The 20,999-nt window shown below is 42.6% G+C and overlaps 1 protein-coding gene across 1 annotated transcript in view; it reads left to right on the top strand.

The window, feature by feature from the left end:
- Nucleotides 1-20,999, top strand: part of LOC121318621 (sodium- and chloride-dependent GABA transporter 2-like) — a 135,179-nt gene that overhangs the window by 89,287 nt on the left and 24,893 nt on the right. Inside the window, exons 9-10 of the mRNA XM_041255491.1 lie at nucleotides 12,689-12,813; nucleotides 13,347-13,459. Coding sequence (XP_041111425.1) covers nucleotides 12,689-12,813; nucleotides 13,347-13,459 — 238 coding nt within the window. The remainder of the gene's footprint in view (nucleotides 1-12,688; nucleotides 12,814-13,346; nucleotides 13,460-20,999) is intronic.

The raw sequence follows: 20,999 nt of genomic DNA, 5'->3' as shown, positions 1-20,999 counted from the left end.
ATAGATCCATAAATGTTCTCTGCCGTTCACATTCATTCACTAGAAGGTCTAAATGTACAGTTTTGAAAGAATGTTTTAAAACTGTTTGTTTTAGCAATCATATACTTTTATTTTTCACACAAATATCTGGTTATACATTAGGTTAAATGAATCTGTTTGCAAGTCCTGCATTTAGATAGTCTTCCACTTCCTGAATCATTTCACCTGGAAATAAAATTGTCCCCACCCTTTCAACAGCTTCCTTCTTGACAATCAGCTGATTTTCATTCAGTAACATTCTTCAACCCAGTGGAGTGAAAAGACCATGGACAGACACGGAGTGAGCTTCCATTGCTGTGCTGATGATACCCAGCTATATTTGTCCCTAAAGCTGTGAATTTCTGCTTTGATCCTGATTTATCGTTTGAGACCCATATTAAGGAAGTTATTAAATGATCTTTTTATCATTTGTGAAATATATCCAAACTTAGATCAATTATTTCCATATCTGGTGCCGAGAGAATCCATCTAGAATTGATTGTAGTAATGCATTTTTTTCTGGTGTCCCAAAACGTGAGGTGTCCCATTTGCAGCTTGTTCAGAATACCGCTGCTAGAGTTCTGACTAATACTAGTAAAAGTGAACATATTCCCCGTGTTTTGGCCTCTTTACACTGGCTCCCTGTGCAGTATAGAATTGATTTTAAGATTTTGCTGTACAGGGCCATGAGTGGATTAGCACCTAGTTATTTGTTACACTCTGAGATCACAGGATGCAGGGCTGCTAGTTATCCCTAGGGTCAACATAAAGCAACACGGGAGGTATAGCTTTTTCTTGTAGAGTTCTGAAATTATGGAATGCCCTGCCTTCGTTTGTCAGGGAAGCTGGGACTGTTACAGTTTTCAAGTCAAGACTAAAAACACACTTTTATAAAATGGCCTTCTTCGTGGGTTTTAATGTAACTTGAAAATTGCGTATAACGTTATTGAAATATGTTATTTAAATGGTCAGACTGTGGCAGCTGTATGTGCGACATGCTGTAACGGGGGGGGGGGGAAGATCTGGGGGAGATAGTGCTGCAGGAAGAGAGCAGCAGCCTTACAATATCTGAGCCTGTCAGTCATGGCAGTGACACAGAGAGGTGGGAGAGAGGATTCCTGGTAGTCAGGCCATGGACAACAGCGCCCTCGGTGAGCTAAAATAAATAATCAAACGAAACAACCAAAAGAAATTGAATAAATAAAGCTGGGCACTTGAGCGTTGTTTCAAGTACACCTTTCTGTCTCCTGTGTCAGTGAATTACCCACCACCCTTCCACATGTGGTGTGAGAAGTGGGATTCACTGGTACTGCCCACACAAAGCAGTGCAAGAGAAAAGAGGCAGAATGGACCCACAGCAATTCGCCACTGTGATGGACCTCCTGCGCCAAACCCTAACTGCTGTATGGCATGCCAATCCAATGTTACAGCGGCCAACCAAAATGATGGCGGAGGATCGGCCAGGCTCATACCTGGAGGTATTTAAGGCCATGGCCATCTCTGCTGGGTGGGCCAGAGAGCATTGCGCTAGCTGCCTTCTGCCACAGCTGACGGGGGAGGCACAGGTGGCCACAAGGGCTCTGGATTCCATGGCGATGCTTGACTACCCCACATTGAAAGCTGCCATACTCAACCGCGTGGGGGCATCCCCGGAGGGTTATTGCCGCAAATTCCAAGAGGATAGGTTTTCTGAGGAGGAACACCTCAGAGCCATTGTGTACCTTTTGAAGGATTATGCCCGGGTATAAGAATATAAGAACATAAGAAAGTTTACAAACATGAGGAAGCCATTCATCCCATCTTGATCGTTTGGTTGTTAGTAGCTTATTGATCCCAGAATCTCATCAATCATCTTCTTGAAGGATCCCAGGGTGTCAGCTTCAACAACATTACTGGGGAGTTGGATCCAGACCCTCTCAATTCTCTGTGTTAAAAAGTGGTTATCTGTTCTGAATGCCACTTTGTCTAATCTCCATTTGTGACCCCTGGTCCTTGTTTCATTTTTCAGGTCGAAAAAGTCTCTTGGATCGACATTGTCATTACCTTTTAGAATTCTGAATGCTTAAATCAGGTCGCCAAGTAGTCGTCTTTGAACAGATTCAATTCTTTTAGTCTGTCTGCATATGACATGCCTTTTAAACCTGGAATAATTCTGGTCGCTCTTCTTTGCACTCTTTCTAGAGCAGCAATATCCTTTTTGTAGCAAGGTAACCAGAACTGAACACAATATTGAAGATGAGGTCTTTGCATTGCATTGTGCAATTTTAACATTACTTCCCTTGATTTAAATTCAACACATTTCATTATATATCTGAGCATCTTGTTGGCCTTTTTTATAGATTCCCCGCATTGTCTAGATGAAGACATTCAACATAGACTGCTAGGTATTTTTCATAGATTCCTTCTTCAATTTCAGTATCTCCCATATGATATTTATAATGCACATTTTTATTTCCTGTGTGCAGTACCTTACACTTTTCTCTATTAAATGTAATTTGCCATGTGTCTGCCCAGTTCTGAATCTTGTCTAGATCATTTTGAATGACCTTTGCTGCTGGAAAAGTGAATATATCTGATCATTTTGTTGGCCTTTGTGGAGCTAATCACATTCGTTTGTTTAATAGTTACTTTAAACAAGTAATTAATTTGAATAATTAATATAGTTCAAATTAATGTGCGTTAATCAACTTGAATGAATACTATATGACCATTGCCATATTAGATTACCGACTAAACACAGACAGTCTATTAGTATCTGTTAAATAATTAGCATATTCATTCACGTTAATTAAGACCTCATCATAATAATTTTATTTAATGACATGTATAAGATTAAGGAATTACAATGAACGTACAAAACACCCTCAACCACAACAAGGTAGGTAAAATATCATAGCAGTTTATTAGATAATAATACTAATGGTACAGAAAGGAAAAACTTAGACAATCATCACAAGTTAACGATTCACACACATATCAATGCCGCACCAGTAAACACTCGTTCATTGGATGTATATGCTTCTATATATATGCTGTTTCTCAATAACACAATTAAACACAAGTATACTTTCAAATAAGCACTTTATATGACAATATGAGTTAAGCAGATTAGTTACTTTTTAAGGTTTTTCATACACACATTAAAAGCGCAATGTAAGATAACTAATTTATCAATTTCTATGTGTTGTAATTACCATTAATTATACTAGTTCCACAAGGGAAAGGCAAGGGAATTATACTCAAAGGTTCCTTGAAGAAGACCTCAAAAGTCTGCAGAGCAAGTCTTTGATTGTAGTTATGTCTTTGCTTCGTTTCCACAAATCTTCAAACCCAAGTTGGGCTCCTTTATCTTCAAAACCCAAGTAAGGGTTTCACACACGTCCTGTGTGTTGTCTTCTTGAATGCTTATCCTCAAAGGCAGATACAGTCTTGTTATACTGTGAATACAAACTAGGAACAGAAGCTTGTGTCCTAGCCGGGAATGGTTCTTTTGGACGCGTAGATAAACTGACTCACAGGCGTCCTGAACACAGAGCTTTTGACGTTCGTTTATTGCAGGGTACAGAATCTTCTTGCAGTCAAGAGGTATAAAGCTTAGCACTATCTTCTCTTAGGGAGCCATGTTAGACTCAAAAACCAATTCAAAGTTCTTGCTGCAAATTGCCCGCTCTTATAGGACTTTTACACAAAGACTTATACATGCCCCCAAAATTACCACACTCCATTTCTGAGGTTTCTCCTCTAATCAGTACTTTCTGTTTTCTACATGTTAACCACTCCCTAATCCATGTACATGTGTTTCCTTGAATCCCTACTGCGTTCAGTTTGAGAATTAATCTTTTATGCGGGACTTTGTCAAAAACGTTCTGGAAATCTAAATAAACAATGTCATAGGCTTTGCAATTATCCATTATCGATGTTGCATCCTCAAAAATATCAAGCAAGTTAGTTAGACACGATCTCCCTTTCCTAAAACCATGTTGACTGTCTCCTAGGATACTGTTACCATATAGGTAATTTTCTATTTTGAATCTTATTATAGTTTCTATAAGTTTACATATAATAGAAGTCAGGCTTATTGGTCTGTAGTTACCTGGTTCGGTTTTGTTTCCCTTTTTGTGGACCGATATTACATTTACAATTTTCCAGTCTTTCGGCACAACCCCTGTGTCAAGAGACTTTTGCATGATCTTGGTTAGTGGTTTGTAAATAATTTCTTTAATTTCCTTGAGTACTATTGGAAGGATCTCGTCCGGTCCAGGGGATTTGTTTATTTTAAGAACTCCTAGTCCCTTAACACATCTGCCTCGGTTATGCTAAATTTATTTAACCCTTTGCGATCTTATCTCTGACCAGGTCAAACATTACAATTCATCAAAAAGATGTAAAACACAGGTCTCTAGTCATTTTCTCTCCGGAAAAAGCAGATACAACCTTTCAATGGCTGAGTGTGACCGATAGGAGCCGAATGAAACCGAAAAAAAGCATATCTCATAGCCCCATGCACTACAGAGATAACGGACATGAACAAAGGAGGTAGCTGCTTCTGCATCCAGCGCTCAAAGAATATCACAGACATTTGCAGAGCTTTTTGAGATGTTATAGTAATGAAATAATGACTTGGATCACATTATTGAGGAGTTTGGTGATAAAACGAGTGATCAGGAAATGATTTATCAATATGCATGTCTATAAAGAGGTATGTGAAAAATACAGAAAACAAAGTGTGGTGGTTGGCTGTAGCTACAGTACTGAGTGTCCTCTTGCGATTCAATGCCTTTTAAACCTGTTTTACTCAGAAAAAAAATGTAAATGAAAATAAACAGCGCATGTAAAAATAAATTGGACCTGACGCGTCTGACAAGCGCTGAATAAATGGACTGCAAAGGGTTAAACTGGATAGGAACAGAGATGTGGGGCATTTTTTTCTTCATCTATGATTTTGCCATTTGCATATCTTGACATTTAACCTCCTCTTTGAATGTTCTCTTGCTGTTGTAATATTGGAAGACATTTTGGAATTGGTTTTAGCCCCCTTAGCAATGTTCATTTCTATTTCTCTCTTGGCCTTTCTAACTTACTTTTTGACTTGCATTTGCAGTTCCAAGTATTCTTTCTATATACTTTTGTTTTTGGTCCCTTTTAAATGCTCTGTAATGTTCATTTTTTCACTGAACATTTAATACATTGATCTATTAAACCATTTTGGCAATTTTGTTTTAGATTTAGATTTGTTTACTTTTGGGATGTAACTGTTTTGCATCTCTAGTACTACCTTTTTTTAAAAAAAAGCCATCCTTTTTCTGTGAATGTTTTTCCTATTTTACTCCAATCTACTTCTGTTAGTGTCTGTTTCATACCTTCATAGTTTGCCTTTCTAAAATTGTAAACCTTAGCTTTAGTCATTACTTTTTGGGTTTTAAAAAGCACTTCAAATGAGACCATGTTGTGGTCTGAGTTTACCAATGGTTCTTTGATCTCCGTTTTAGTTATTCTGTCTTCGTTATTTGAAAAGACTAAATTAAAGCATGCCTATAGTCGTCGGTGCTTTGACAGATTGCGTTAGGAAGCAGTCATTTGTCATTTCCACCATTTCAATTTCGTCCGTTGTGCTCTCCTCCGGTTCTCACATTTTAAATGGGGGTAGTTGAAGTCCCCATTAGTATGGCTTCTCCTTTGTTTTACGTATTTCTATGTCATTGTATAACAGATTATTTTGTTCGTCATCTGACTTTGGCGGTCTATAGCATGCTCCTATCATTATGCCCTTGAATTTTTGTCCATTATTCTGACGCATATTGATTCGCCATAGTTTTCTTCGTCCAGATTTAATACCTGGATTTCAAGACTATTTCTTATGTTACCCCTCCACCTCTTCTGTCCTGCCTGTATTTCCTATACAGTGTCACAGAGACGGCTGTAGTGGGTGATGTCAGACCAGAACCAGGAACCAACACACAATAGACAGAGAGAAGTGGAGTTTTGGTGAAGCTGAGCGCTTGTTTGCGCTCAGCATTTAATGATTACACAAGAAAATAAAAGGTTGAAAGACAAACAGGACATGGCACTTTAGCCAAAATAAATATACAAACAAAACGGACTACACAGACAAACACGGTGAGCTGATATTAATTTACGTTTTTACTTTTCTCCTGCACGTGAATTAATAAAAGTGCAATTCCCCGTGCTCACATGTTATTACATTTTACCTGCACGTGAAGAGCTGTGCAATCCTTGTGCCTAAATACAAATATACATTTTAAACACTTGTGCGCATAATCCATATTATATCCCGTGTATCAATGCTTATACACCAAGATTAACATGCAACATACAACCCCAAAATACACCCTGGGGTGGGGCAACATTGCCACAAGTGTATACCCACAAATATTATATTTGTCTCTGTCACTGTCAGACAACCAGGTTTCTGTAACACCTATCACATCATAGTTACCTGTTAGTAAAGTACCTTCAAGTTCTAACATTTTGTTTCTGATACTTCTAGCATTTAGATAAATACATTTAGTGTTTGTCTTACCTGAGTTGTTGCCATTGTTTTGTTGTGGTCTCCCTATTGTTTTTTTGTTGAATCCTCCACCCTTCCTTTCTACTTTAAATGCTTCTGAACCTCCTCAAAGATCTTTTCTCCAAGTAGATTGATTCCCATTTTATTTAAGTGCAGTCCGTCCCACCTATATAGATCGTTGGTTGTAAAATGTGGTCCAATGATCAAGATAGGTGAAGCCTTCCTGTGTGCACCACGTTTTTAGCCATGCATTTAGATTAATTATTTCCAGCTGTCCATATGGTTCTTTGCAAGGTGCCGGTAGTATCCCAGAAAATACCACAGTTTTTGTCTTGTGTTTTAATTTCCTTTTATTTTAGAGGGATTTTGGTCTGTCTCTTCCAATGTTGTTTGTACCGATGTGGACGACTAATACTGGGTCGTCTCTTGTTCATTCTAGAAGCCTGTCCACGTTCTCAGTAATGTGCGTGACAAAGGCTCCTGGAAGGCAGCACACTGTTGTTGTAAGGGGGTCCAAACTGCAGAACTTGCTGTGTTTCTCAATATGGAGTCCCCAACAACCTCCCTCCTTTTGCTGTCTGGTCACCCCTTGTAATAGGGTCCTGGATGATGTTCCTTTCATTCTCTTGATGTTGGTTTTGATTATCTAAATTTTGAAGTGGCTCAAATTTGCTGGATGTTTTGATTTCTGGTGGTTGTGTTTGACGAAGTTTCTTTTTTTTCCCTGCTTCTGCCTACTTGAACCCAGCTGTTATGATCTTCTTCTATCTCCCTGGTGGATTTCCGTCTGTTAGGGGTGCTGACTTCCATGAATTGTGGCTGTGCCAGCTCCTCAAGATCATTTCTTGCAGCTCCATTTCTGGCATACTTACTAGTTTAAGCAAGTCCTGGATCTTGCAGTACATTACACACACCTGGTTTAGCTCTGCTGGGTTTTCTCAGATTTCCCACATCATGCAGGCATCACAGATTACTGGCTTGAATACCTTTTTTTGGAAGTTTAGTGTAGCTTCTGCAGCTGTCAACCTGCTTTCAAACTGCTTTTAACTGGATGACAGAACCCAGGTGTAACAACCACTACCAGGCTGATGGAGGTGATTGTAATCGAGTGGTTCCTGCAATGCTTGGCCCTGGGGCCGTGCTTGTGGGTGCAATGACAGGCACCCGCCACCCTGGATTGGGCGATCAAGTTGGCAGAGCAGTACCAGGCAGCAGAACCAATGCCTGCTAAGCTGCCTGGAAACAGCGCTACTCCAGCATCACCCCCTCTACCGGCCCCAGGGAGGGTGAAGGGACTGGGGGGGGGGGGGGGGGGCTAGCCAGGTCTTTGGGCGCAGTGTGGTGGCAGGATCTCCCGGTCCGAGCTGCTATGATGTTAGACTGGGGTCCCACACGGCCACCCTTCCATCGAGCCCCTTTGATGGCTCCTGTGTTTCAACCTCCTGCTGAAGCTTCATGGCGAGAAACCAGTTCACCGATGTGTGGAACAAGCTGGGAGGTGAGCCACATCGACCGGGATTGCCCCGCTATGGGATGTGACCTTATGCGACCAGGTATGACTTTTCCATTCCATCATTCACTCCAACAGACGGGTTTTGTTATTCCTGTGTCAGTGGAAGATACACAAACCCAGACTCTTATATTCAGGGTGTGGTCAATCCATAGTACAAAAGAGCTTAATCTCACCGGGGCATAAGCAAATAACGGGACAGGTGCATAATAAATGTATTCATGGGGATATTTGCACTTATCCTAAGATGTTTGTGAATTTTTTAGCTCGTTCCCATGACTTCTGACTCGAGCAAGGGCGTGACGACGTGCTGGGCAGGCTCTTTGACCAAGTACGAGCCCACGCCCAGACACACCACCGCGTACCCTCACTTTGAAATTAATCGATACCTCTTGTACCGTGTAGAGAAATTACCATAGACTGGGGAAGTTGTCACCAGTTGCTAATTCCTAAGCCCTTTAAGGAGGATTTGCTGCAGCTGGCTCTCCCTATTCCCCTGTCTGATCATTTGGGAAACGATAAGACCAAAACTAGGCTTGTGACACAGTTCTGTTAGCTGGGGCTGGATGGTGACGTCAGGCGTTTTTGCAAACACTGTGGGGAGTGTCAGAAGGCTAGCCCTAGAGCCATCACAGGAACTCTATTGGTGCTATTGCACATAGGGAAGCTGCATTGGTGCCATTGCCCATAGTGGAAGCTCCATTTGAGCGTATTGGAATGGATTTAGTTGGCCCGCTTGAGTGTAGTGTGACAGGATACACACACTTATTGGTCATACTGGATTACACTACGTGTTATCCAGAGGCCATTCCCCTCCGCTATGCATCCACTAAATTGGTTACCAACAAGCTAGTGAAGGTCTTCTCCTGGTTGGGGATCCCTAAAGAAATTCTGACTGATTTTTGCAAGAAACACACAGCGATATAAATAACTGTATTGAATGGGAAAAAGAATGGAAGGGTGATATAGTTTTAAGTCATGTATCATCTCTGAGAGGGGGGGGTTGCTGTTTTATTTTCTGAAAATTTTAAAGCAATTTCCCTTAACGTTGATGAGGTTGTTAAAGGATGCCTGGTCATTGCAAGAGCAGTAGAGGAGAATTAGACTCTTGTTTTTATTAATAAATATGCGCCCACTGATGGTAGGGACAGAATCTCCTTTTTAAATATTTTAGATGACACCTTGGTGAATTGCCAGTCAGAAGATTATATTTTATTGGGAGGATATTTTAATTGTACAGAAGATAATAAAGACAGGAATCCAGAGAGATGAGCAGGATAGTAGAAAAGTATGAATTATAAGATGTTTGGAAAAGTTTTAATAACAATAAAAGACAGTATACGTGGATAAAAGTCAGGGATAGTACACTCTCTCTGGCCAGAGTAGACCATTTTTATTGTTTTAAACATCATTTTAGCACTTTTAAATTCTGTTTTATCACCCCTACTGGTTGGTCTGATCGCTGTATATTAATAGCAAGTGTTTTATTTCCATCAGTAAGAACACACAGTGCTTAGTGACATTTTAACACCCTTATAGTCAATGATGCACATTTTATTTTATTTCTGGCAGCAGTGGGGAAGGCAAAATCTCTGTTTTAAGTCCCTGAGACAGTGGTGGGATGTGGGGAAGGTGCAGATTCACCAATTCTGTCAGCAGTACACTGTGAGTGTCACTAGGAGCATTAACAAGTCAATAAAAGCTTTGAAGATGGATATCCTAGAGCTTCAGCAGGCTCTGGAGTCTACACCAAATAGCAGGTTTGTTGAGGACCCAAAGGAAAAAAAAGCATCACTCATTGATCTGCAGGATACAAAAGCAGGAGGGCTATGCAATTCTACACACAGCTCTTCTCCAGCGAAGCAGGAGGAGGAGACGCAGCCCACACACACAGGTTCCATCAAGATCTGCCAAAGGTCCCTAAAGAGGAAAGGGAGCGGCTGAAGAGAGCATTTATGCTGCAGGAGCTCTCCACTGCCCTCAATGGACTGAGCAATGACAAAGCCCCTGGCATCGATGGCCTACCCACTGAGTTCTATAAAGCATTCTGGGATGAGCTGGGGGATGACCTGCTGGCGGTTTATAAGGAAGTCTGGCCTAGGGAGAGCCGCTTAGCTGCAGAAGGGCAGTAGTAATGCTGCTGCCTAAAAAGGGGGACCTTTGTGAAATAAAGAACTGGAGACCTGTTGCCTTGTTGTGTGTAGATTACAAGTTGTTGTCAAAAGCTCTTGCCAACAAACTGAGGGAGGTCCTGGGGTCAAACGGTATAGATGTACTGCATGCCCGGCAGGTCAATCTTTGACAAAATATTTTTAATTTGCGATATTTTGGTAGTCTCAAAGTGATTTGGCTTCAATACTGGTTTGATTTCGCTGGACCGGAAAAGGCTTTTGACCGGGTTGAACACCAGTATTTGTGGAGGACCATGCGGTCCTTCAGATTCAACTCTGTCTTTGTGACCATGACTCAAGTGCCCTACAGTGACATTTAGATTATGGTAAAGATCAACTGTGGGTGCTCCTTTCGCAGAATGGAGGGGGGGGTCAGACAAGATTGCTCTTTGTCAGGCATGCTGTACTTCCTGGCCATTGAACCTCTGCTCCATGAACTGCACTGCATTATCAGTGGACTCTCCATACTGTACTGCCCCAACCACTCTGTCAGAGTGTCAGTGTACGCTGACGACATTGTGGTAATGGTGAGAGGGGAGCAGGATGTCAAGGCACTGCAAACAACCCTTGTAGACTTTGAGACAATGTTCCCAGCCAAGGTGAACTGGAATAAGAGCTGTGTCCTGTTACTGGGACAGTGGGAGGGCTACAGACCACCAGCCCTGTCAATTGGGATTAATTGGAGCAGGGGAGGTTTCAAGTACCTGGGGGTGCACCTGGGGGATGAAACCAGTGAGAGGAAGAACTGGGAGGGGGTGCTAGAGAGAGTGAAGGGGTGGCTGGGTAGGTGGTGCTGGCTGCTTCCACAGCTGTCTTATAGAGGAAAAGCTCTGCTCATCAACAACCTGGTGGCATCCACACTGTGGCACCATCTGGTGTGTTTAGAACCACCGCAGGGGCTGCTGGAAGAGATGCAAAAGGCCATCCTGGATTTTTTTCTGGGATGGGCTGGACTGGCTGAAGAGAGGGATGTTGTATCTGCCAAAGGAAAAAGGTGGCCAGGGTGTGATTGGTGTCAGCAGCCATGTCCCTGCTTTTCGCCTGCAGTCAGCAAAGCAGTTGCTTTATGGATCTGACACCCTACTTTGGAGATCGCTGGTCTGCGCCCTGTTGTGGAGAGCAGAGGCGATACAGCTGGATGTTAATCTGTTCTAAATGGATACCAGCAGGATGGACTTGTCATTGCTATCCCCTTTTTTACAGCAGCATGCTGAGGGCCTGGCAAGGGTCGAGAGAGTGGAGGAGTGGAGGAGCCAATCGTATACAACCCTCTCCTAGTAACTCTCTAGTGGTGATGCTCCTGCCTTCAGTCACCGGCTGATCAGAGCTCATCTCACAAAGCTGCACCACCACTGCTGGCTGAGCACAGAGAGACTGAGTGTAGAGCTGGTGATGCACTCCCTGCGCTGCATGGAGAAGTATCTGAGCCAGCTCAAATCCAGGTTGTCCCCGGAGGGATGGCTGCTCCTTCAGTTTTTCCAGGGACACCCCCTCCCTGATACACCTCCCTCTTTCCCAAGCCTGCGAATGTCTCTTGCATTTAAAGAAGATGCTGGCCCTCCAGAGATGCTACTGAAAGCTGATGAATTAAGTGGGAGACTTCTAGCTAGCATGGAATGAAAGACCTTGTACTGAGCCTGTGTGCAGTTGCAGCACCAAACTCAGCTCACTGCACTCACTGACACACTGGACTGGGAGAAGAAGAGAAAATAGTGCCTCCCTGGAACAGCTTCTATAACCCCCCCCCCCCCCCCCCCCCCCCCCAATGAAAGAGCTGGCGATCTGCAGTGGAGGGTGTTCCATACTATTTGGCTGTTAATTATTAACCCCAGTGTACCTGATTCCTGTCCGTTCTATGCTCAGAGAGACTGTGTTTCATTGTTTCAGTACATGGTCCGTTTAGCACCCATGTTTAGTCTTTTGGCTAGTCTTTTTACTGGTATTAATCAGATTTTTAATATCACAATTTTTATTTTTGCTAACAAAACAAAAAAAAAACAGACCAGCTTGCAAAATTCCTGGTAGGCCAGCTTAAAATGGAGTGAAGGGGGAGGAGAGTGAGAATGTGATTGTTGTTTTGAAAATGTTAATGAAATGTAGACCAAAAATTGAGTATAGTTACTATAAATCAACGAAATACATTTTAAGAATGGTGGTGTATTAATGATGTATTTTGTAATATAGATGGAATAAATTGAAGTATTAATTATTTTAAAAAAAATTGAATTTTGTAGTAGGAAGTGAGCTCTTAATACAAAAAAATGTATTGTGTTTAATCAAATGAAAATAAAGGAAATTGAAAAGTCAAAAAGTCTCTCTTTCTCTCTCTCTTGTGTTCTCCACTGCAAACCCACAGCGATATTACAAGTGCAGCTGCTGTAGATTAGGTTCGACCAGGGATGTGCCTTATACTACTTCTAACATAAAATATCTAACCAGAAGGCATCTCTCTTCATTTAGGGACTGTCTGTGCCTGTGTTTCCTGAACAGCGGGACAAGCTTCATGGCTGGCTTTGCCATCTTCTCCATACTGGGATTTATGGCTTATGAACAGCAAGTGCCCATTTCAGAAGTTGCAGAGTCTGGTAAGCGCTTGCTGTCAGAAAAACTAAAAACTATGGCAATACTAAAAGAAACTTTCAAAATTAAATTGCATATGTGTTTACAATAAGTCTTAAAAAATAAAAATAGATTCTTAAAGCTCCAAAGAGTCTCCTAATCTTTATTAACATTATTATTGGTTGAAAAGAAAAAAAAAAAACAACAACTTGAGACTGTCACAAGCCCTTAAATTAAATGTTTTGAGTTTTTTTGTTTCTGAGCTGGTAAAATTGTGCTAGTTTTGGTTAATAGCTTTGAGTGTTTAGGACAATGAAAAAGCTTACAGTAGAAACATTTATCATTGACTTGTATTGGTTTCTTCCAGTTTTGCTACACATACCACCATTAAATGTTTTATAGCTATGGATGAAGTATAGAATACATATACACAGCACAGTATGTTACAAAATTGCGGTGCCGTTTTCTAGCCTCCACCAGAGTTGGCCACCTTGGGTTCATGTGTTTTGTTCTTGTTTCCTCTCCGCTGTACCTGCTTACTCTTTCTCTGTGGCTGCAGGTCCTGGGCTGGCATTCATTGCGTACCCACGAGCTGTGTCCATGATGCCTTTCTCTTCACTATGGGCATGCTTCTTCTTCATCATGATTGTCCTTCTCGGACTCGACAGTCAGGTAGGGCCTCCACATTCAATATCTATAGACACACTGCAGAAGGGGTGTGATCTGGAGACATTGCAGGAGGGAGTGTGACATGGAGACATGGCAGGAGGGAGTGTGATCTGGAGACACTGCAGGAGGAAGGGTGATCTGGAGACACTGCAGGAGGGAGAGTGATCTGGAGACACTGTAGGAGAGTGATCTGGAGACATGGCAGGAGGGAGTGTGATTTAGAGACACTGCAGGAGGGAGTGTGATCTGGAGACACTGCAGGAGGAAATGTGATCTGGATACACTGCAGGAGGGAGTGTGATCTGGAGACACTGCAGGAGGGAGTGTGATCTGGAGACACTGCAGGAGGGAGTGTGATCTGGAGACACAGCAGGAGGGAGTGTGATCTGTAGACACTGCAGGAGGGAGGGTGATCTGGAGACACTGCAGCAGGGAGTGTGATTTAGAGACACTGCAGGAGGGAGTGTGATCTGGAGACACTGTAGGAGAGTGATCTGGAGACACTGCAGAAGGGAATGTGATCTGGAAACACTGCAAGTGGGAGTGTGATCTGGAGACACTGCAGGAGGGAATGTGATCTGTAGACACTGCAGGAGGGAGTGTGATCTGGAGACACTGCAGGAGGGAATGTAATCTGGAAACACTGCAAGTGGGAGTGTGATCTAGAGACATGCAGGAGGGTGATCTGTGGACACTACAGGAGGGAGTGTGATCTGAATAAGCGGAAGCGACAGCGAGTGGGAGAAGTACAGCGTGGAAAAGTACAGAGCAGTTTCGAAGCAGAAAGGAGAAATTGCATCTTGAATTGCTTTAGTCGGAAAACTAAGGACATTAGGGAAACACAGCCGCGTGTGTTTTTCTGATAACAAACAAGCTGAAACTCGGAGCAGCTGATTCAAATTCAGCGGCGTTCTGAGACACGGGCGAGGGGAGGAGCCGACAGCACAGCAGAACAACGCAGTTAAACGAGGCAGTCTTCCCAGCGACAGCGAGTGGAAGCGACAGCGAGTGGGAGAAGTACAGCGTGGAAAAGTACAGAGCAGTTTCGAAGCAGAAAGGAGAAATTGCATCTTGAATTGCTTTAGTCGGAAAACAAAGGACATTGGGGAAACACAGCCGCGTGTGTTTTTCTGATAACAAACAAGCTGAAACTCGGAGCAGCTGATTCAAATTCAGCGGCGTTTTGAGACACGGGCGAGGGGAGGAGCCGACAGCACAGCAGAACAACGCAGTTAAACGAGGCAGTCTTCCCAGCGACAGCGAGTGGAAGCGACAGCGAGTGGGAGAAGTACAGCGTGGAAAAGTACAGAGCAGTTTCGAAGCAGTTTGAAAGCAGGTTGACAGCTGCAGAAGAAACTAAACTTCAAAAAAAAAAAAAAACCCTCAACATGGTCTTCAAGCCAGTAATCTGTGACACCTGCTTGATGTGGGAAATCCGAGAAAACCCAGCGGAGCTAAACCAAGTGTGCGTAAAGTGCCGCGCGATCCAGGATTTGCATAAACTAGTAAGCATGCTAGAAATGGAGCTGGAAGAAGTGAGACAGCAACAAGATCTTGAGGAACTGGCACACCCACAATTCATGGAAGTCTGCATCACCCCTAACAGACTGAAAGCCACCAGGGAGATAGAAGGTCAGAACAGCTGGGTTCAGGTAGGCAGAAGCAGGGAAAAAAAGAAACTTCGTCAAACACAACCACCAGAAATCAAAACAACCAACAGATTTGAGTCACTTCAGAATTGTGATGAGCAGAACCAACAACAAGAGAATGAAAGGAACAACATCCAGGACCCTATTGACAGTGGTGACCAGACAGCAAAAAGAAGGGAGGTCATGATTGTTGGGGACTCCATATTGAGAAACACAGCAAGTTCAGTTCGCAGTTTGGACCCCCTTACTACAACAGTGTGCTGCCTTCCGGGAGCCTCGGTCAAGCACATCACTGAGAACGTGGACAGGCTCCTAGAACGAACAGGAGACGACCCGGTAGTAGTCGTCCACATCGGTACAAACAACATTGGAAGAGACAGACCAAAATCCCTGCAAAACAAATTCAGAGAGCTAGGAAGGAAATTAAAAGAGAAAACCAAAACTGTGGTATTTTCTGGTATACTACCCGCACCTTGCAAAGGACCATATGGACAGCTGGAAATAATTAATCAAAACCAATGGCTGAAGACGTGGTGCACACGGGAAGGCTTCACCTATCTTGATCATTGGACCACTTTCTACAACGAGGACTATCTGTATAGACGGGATGGACTGCATTTAAATAACAAGGGAACTAGTCTACTTGGAGAAAAGATCCTCGAGCAGGTTCGGAAGCATTTAAACTAGAAAGGAAGGGGGGAGAAATCAACAAAAAAACAGAAGGGAGACCGCATCAAAACAAGAACAACAACTCAGGTAAGACAACCATTAAATGTATTTATCTAAATGCTAGAAGTATCAGAAACAAAATTCTAGAACTTGAAGCTACTGCACTAACAGGTAACTATGATGTGATAGGTGTTACAGAAACGTGGTTATCTGAGAGTGATGGGGACGAATATAATATTTGTGGGTATACACTGTATAGGAAAGACAGGCAGGACAGAAGAGGAGGAGGGGTAGCGCTATACATAAGAAACAGTCTTGAAGCCCAGGTGTTAAACCTGGACAAAGAAAATAAAACCGAATCAATATGGGTCAGAATAACAGACAAAAATTCAAAAGGCATAATAATAGGAGCATGCTATAGACCGCCAGATTCAGACGGTGAGCAAAATAATCTGTTATACAATGACATTAGAAATGTGTGTAGCAAAGGAGAAGCCATACTAATGGGGGATTTCAACTTCCCCCAAATAAAATGGGAAAACCCGGTGGGTAGCGCGAAGGATGAAATAGAAATGGTGGAAATGACAAATGACTGCTTCCTAACACAATTTGTGAAGGCACCCACTAGAGGGGAGGCATGCCTTGATTTAGTCTTTTCAAATAACGAAGATAGAATAACTAAAACAGAGGTCAGAGAACCACTGGCAAACTCAGACCACAACATGGTCTCATTTGAAGTGTTTTTTAAATCCTCAAAAGTAAAGACTAAAGCTAAGGTTTACAATTTTAGAAAAGCAAACTATGAAGGTATGAAACAGAGACTAACAGAAGTAGATTGGAGTAAAATAGAGAAAACACCCACAGAAGAAGGATGGTTGTTCTTCAAAAACGTAGTACTAGAGGCGCAAAACAATTATATCCCTAAAGTAGACAAATCTAAATGTAAAACTAAATTGCCAAAATGGTTTAATAGATCAATTAAAAAAAATATTCAGCGAAAAAAGGCACTTTACAGAGCATTAAAAAAGGACCAAAAAGAAAGTACACAGAAAGAGTACACAGAACTGCAAATGCAAGTCAAAAAGGAAGTTAGAAAGGCCAAGAGAGAAATAGAAATGAACATTGCTAAGGGAGCTAAAACCAATTCCAAAATGTTTTTCCAATATTACAACAGCAAGAGAACATTCAAAGAGGAGATTAAATGTTTAAGAGATACAAATGGCAAAATCGTAGAGGAAGAAAAAAAAATAGCAAATATGTTAAATGATTACTTTTCACAAGTTTTTACAAAGGAAGATACTGACAACATGCCCCACATGTCATCCAGTTCCTATCCAGTTTTAAATAACTTTAGCATAACTGAGGCAGAAGTGTTAAAGGGACTAGGAGCTCTTAAAATAAACAAATCCCCTGGGCCGGATGAGATCCTCCCAGTAGTACTCAAAGAAATGAAAGAAGTAATTTACAAACCGCTAACCAAGATCATGCAGCAGTCTCTTGACACAGGGGTGGTACCGACAGACTGGAAAATTGCAAACGTAATACCGATCCACAAAAAGGGAAACAAAACTGAACCAGGTAACTACAGACCAGTAAGCCTGACTTCTATTATATGCAAACTTATGGAAACTATAATAAGATCCAAAATGGAAAATTACCTATATGGTAACAGGGTACTGGGAGACAGTCAACATGGTTTTAGGAAAGGGAGATCGTGCCTAACTAACTTGCTTGATTTTTTTGAGGATGCAACATCGATAATGGATAATTGCAAAGCATATGACATGGTTTATTTAGATTTCCAGAAAGCTTTTGACAAAGTCCCGCACAAAAGATTAATTCTCAAACTGAACGCAGTTGGGATTCAAGGAAACACATGTACATGGATTAGGGAGTGGTTAACTTGTAGAAAACAGAAAGTACTGATTAGAGGAAAAACCTCAGAATGGAGTGTGGTAACCAGCGGTGTACCACAGGGATCAGTATTAGGTCCTCTGCTATTCCTAATCTACATTAATGATTTAGATTCTGGTATAGTAAGCAAACTTGTTAAATTTGCAGACGACACAAAAGTAGGAGGAGTGGCAAACACTGTTGCAGCAGCAAAGGTCATTCAAAATGATCTAGACAAGATTCAGAACTGGGCAGACACATGGCAAATGACATTTAATAGAGAAAAGTGTAAGGTACTGCACGCAGGAAATAAAAATGTACATTATAAATATCATATGGGAGATATTGAAATTGGAGAAGGAATCTATGAAAAAGACCTAGGAGTTTTTGTTGACTCAGAAATGTCTTCATCTAGGCAATGTGGGGAAGCTATAAAAAAGGCTAACAAGATACTCGGATACATTGTGAAAAGTGTTGAATTTAAATCAAGGGAAGTAATGTTAAAACTGTACAATGCACTTGTAAGACCTCATCTTGAATATTGTGTGCAGTTCTGGTCACCTCGCTATAAAAAAGATATTGCTGCTCTAGAAAGAGTGCAAAGAAGAGCGACCAGAATTATTCCGGGCTTAAAAGGCATGTCATATGCAGACAGGCTAAAAGAATTGAATCTGTTCAGTCTTGAACAAAGAAGACTACGTGGCGACCTAATTCAAGCATTCAAAATTCTAAAAGGTATTGACAGTGTCGACGCAAGGGACTTTTTCAGCCTGAAAAAAGAAACAAGGACCAGGGGTCACAAATGGAGTTTAGAAAAAGGGGCATTCAGAACAGAAAATAGGAGACACTTTTTTACACAGAGAATTGTGAGGGTCTGGAATCAACTCCCCAGTAATGTTGTTGAAGCTGACACCCTGGGATCCTTCAAGAAGCTGCTTGATGAGATTTTGGGATCAATAAGCTACTAACAACCAAACGAGCAAGATGGGCCGAATGGCCTCCTCTCGTTTGTAAACTTTCTTATGTTCTTATGTTCTTATGTTCTTATGAATACACTACCGGAGGGAGTGTAATCTGGAAACACTGCAGGGGGCTGATCTGGAGACATTGCAGGCGGGAGTGTGATCTGGAGACACTGCAGGAGGGAGTGTGATCTGGAGAAAGTGCACAAGGGTGATCTGGAGACACTGCAGGAAGGTGATCTGGATACATTGCAGGAGGGGGTGTGGTCTGGAGACACTGTATGAGGGACTATGAGCTGGATACACTGCAGGAGGGAGTGTGATCTGGAGAAAGTGCACAAGGGTGATCTGGAGATACTGCAGGAGGGAGTGTGATCTGGATACACTGCAGGAGGGAGTGTGATCTGGATACACTGCAGGAGGGAGTGTTATCTGGAGACACTGCAGAATGGGGTGTGATCTGGATACACTGCAGGAAGGGAGTGTGATTTGGAGAAACTGCAGGAGGGAGTGTGATCTGGAGACACTGCAGGAGGGAGTGTAATCTGGAGACACTGCAGGAGGGAATGTGATCTGGAGACACTGCAGGAGGGAGAGTGATCTGGAGACACTGCAAGAGGAAATGTGATCTGGATACACTGCATAAGGGAGTGTGATCTAGAGACATGCAGGAGGGTGATCTGTAGACACTGCAGGAGGGAGTGTGATCTGAATACACTGCAGGAGGGAGTGTAATCTGGAAACACTGCAGGATGGTGATCTGGAGACACTGGAGGAGATTGATCTGGATACACCACAGAAGGAAGTGTGATCTGGAAACACTGCAGGAAGGAGTATGATCTGGAAACACTGCAGGGGGCTGATCTGGAGACACTGTAGGAGGGTGATCTGGAGACATTGCAGGCGGGAGTGTGATCTGGAGACACTGCAGGATGGTGATCTGGAGACACTGGAGGAGGTTGATCTGGATACACCACAGAAGGAAGTGTGATCTGGAAACACTGCAGGAGGGAGTGTGATCTGGAAACACTGCAGGAGGGTGATCTGGAGACACTGCAGGAGGGAGTGTGATCTGGAGAAAGTGCACAAGGGTGATCTGGAGACACTGCAGGAAGGTGATCTGGATACATTGCAGGAGGGAGTGTGGTCTGGAGACACTGCACGAGGGAGTATGATCTGGATACACTGCAGAAGGGAGTGTGATCTGGAGAAAGTGCACAAGGGTGATCTGGAGACACTGCAGGAGGGAGTGTGATCTGGATATACTGCAGGATGATGATCTGGAGACACTGCAGGATGGTGATCTGGAGACACTGCAGGAGGGAGTGTGATCTGAATACACTGCAGGGGGTGTGTAATCTGGAGACACGGAGGGAGTGTGATCTAGACACACTGCAGGAGGGAGTGTGTTCTGGAGAAACTGCAGGAGTGTGATCTGGATGCACTGCAGGAGGGAGTGTGATCTGTATGCATTGCAGGAGGTTGATGTGGATACACTGCAGAAGGAGTGTGATCTGGAAACACTGCAGGAGGGAGTGTGATCTGGAGACACTGCAGAATGGGGTGTGATCTGGATACACTGCAGGAAGGAGTGTGATTTGGAGAAACTGCAGGAGGGAGTGCGATTTGGAGAAACTTTAGGAGGGAATGTGATCTGGAGACAGCACAGGAGGGAGTGGGAGCTGAATACACTGCACAAGGGTGATCTGGAGACATTGCAGAATGGGGTGTGATCTGGAGACACTGCAGAATGGGGTGTGATCTGGAGACACTTCAGGATGGAATGTGATCTGGATACACTGCAGAAGAGAGTGTGATCTGGAGACACTGCAGGAGGGTGATCTGGAGGCACTGCAGGAGGGAATGTGATCTAGATACACTGCAGGAAGGTTTTTATCTGGAGACACTGCAGGAGGGTGTGTGATCTGGAAACACTGTGATCCTTCCAAGACATGTTATTTTCCTTCCAAACATTGCTAAGTAAATGTTGGGAATGCATTGCAGTTGATTTATGACCTATGGTTAAGGCTGTATTCACTGTTATCACATATTTCACAATTTCTGTGAAATGAACTTACCTAATATTTACTTGCCCATGAACATTTTCCATTTGTGAAAAGTGTAAATATACATATTTTTTAGCACTTAAAAATAAATCCAGCAAACATTCGCTGTACTGATGAACTACCTGTCACTTTTTGGAACCTGAAACACGTTAATTCAAATTATTTCGCACTATGCTTATACATGAACAAAAGATGGAATAGGCGTTAAATGTTTGTGGGGTGGGGGGGATAATATGTAGGAAGCTTTTATGAATATCAAAGGAAGCTATTATGAATTCAACGTTTACTTTTGTCCCCATTGCTC

Source organism: Polyodon spathula, chromosome 7, assembly GCF_017654505.1.
Source record: "Polyodon spathula isolate WHYD16114869_AA chromosome 7, ASM1765450v1, whole genome shotgun sequence".
NCBI classification, from domain to species: Eukaryota; Metazoa; Chordata; class Actinopteri; order Acipenseriformes; family Polyodontidae; genus Polyodon; species Polyodon spathula.
The sequence above is the reverse complement of the archived record's forward strand: the minus strand, read 5'-3'. Positions and strand labels throughout refer to the sequence as shown.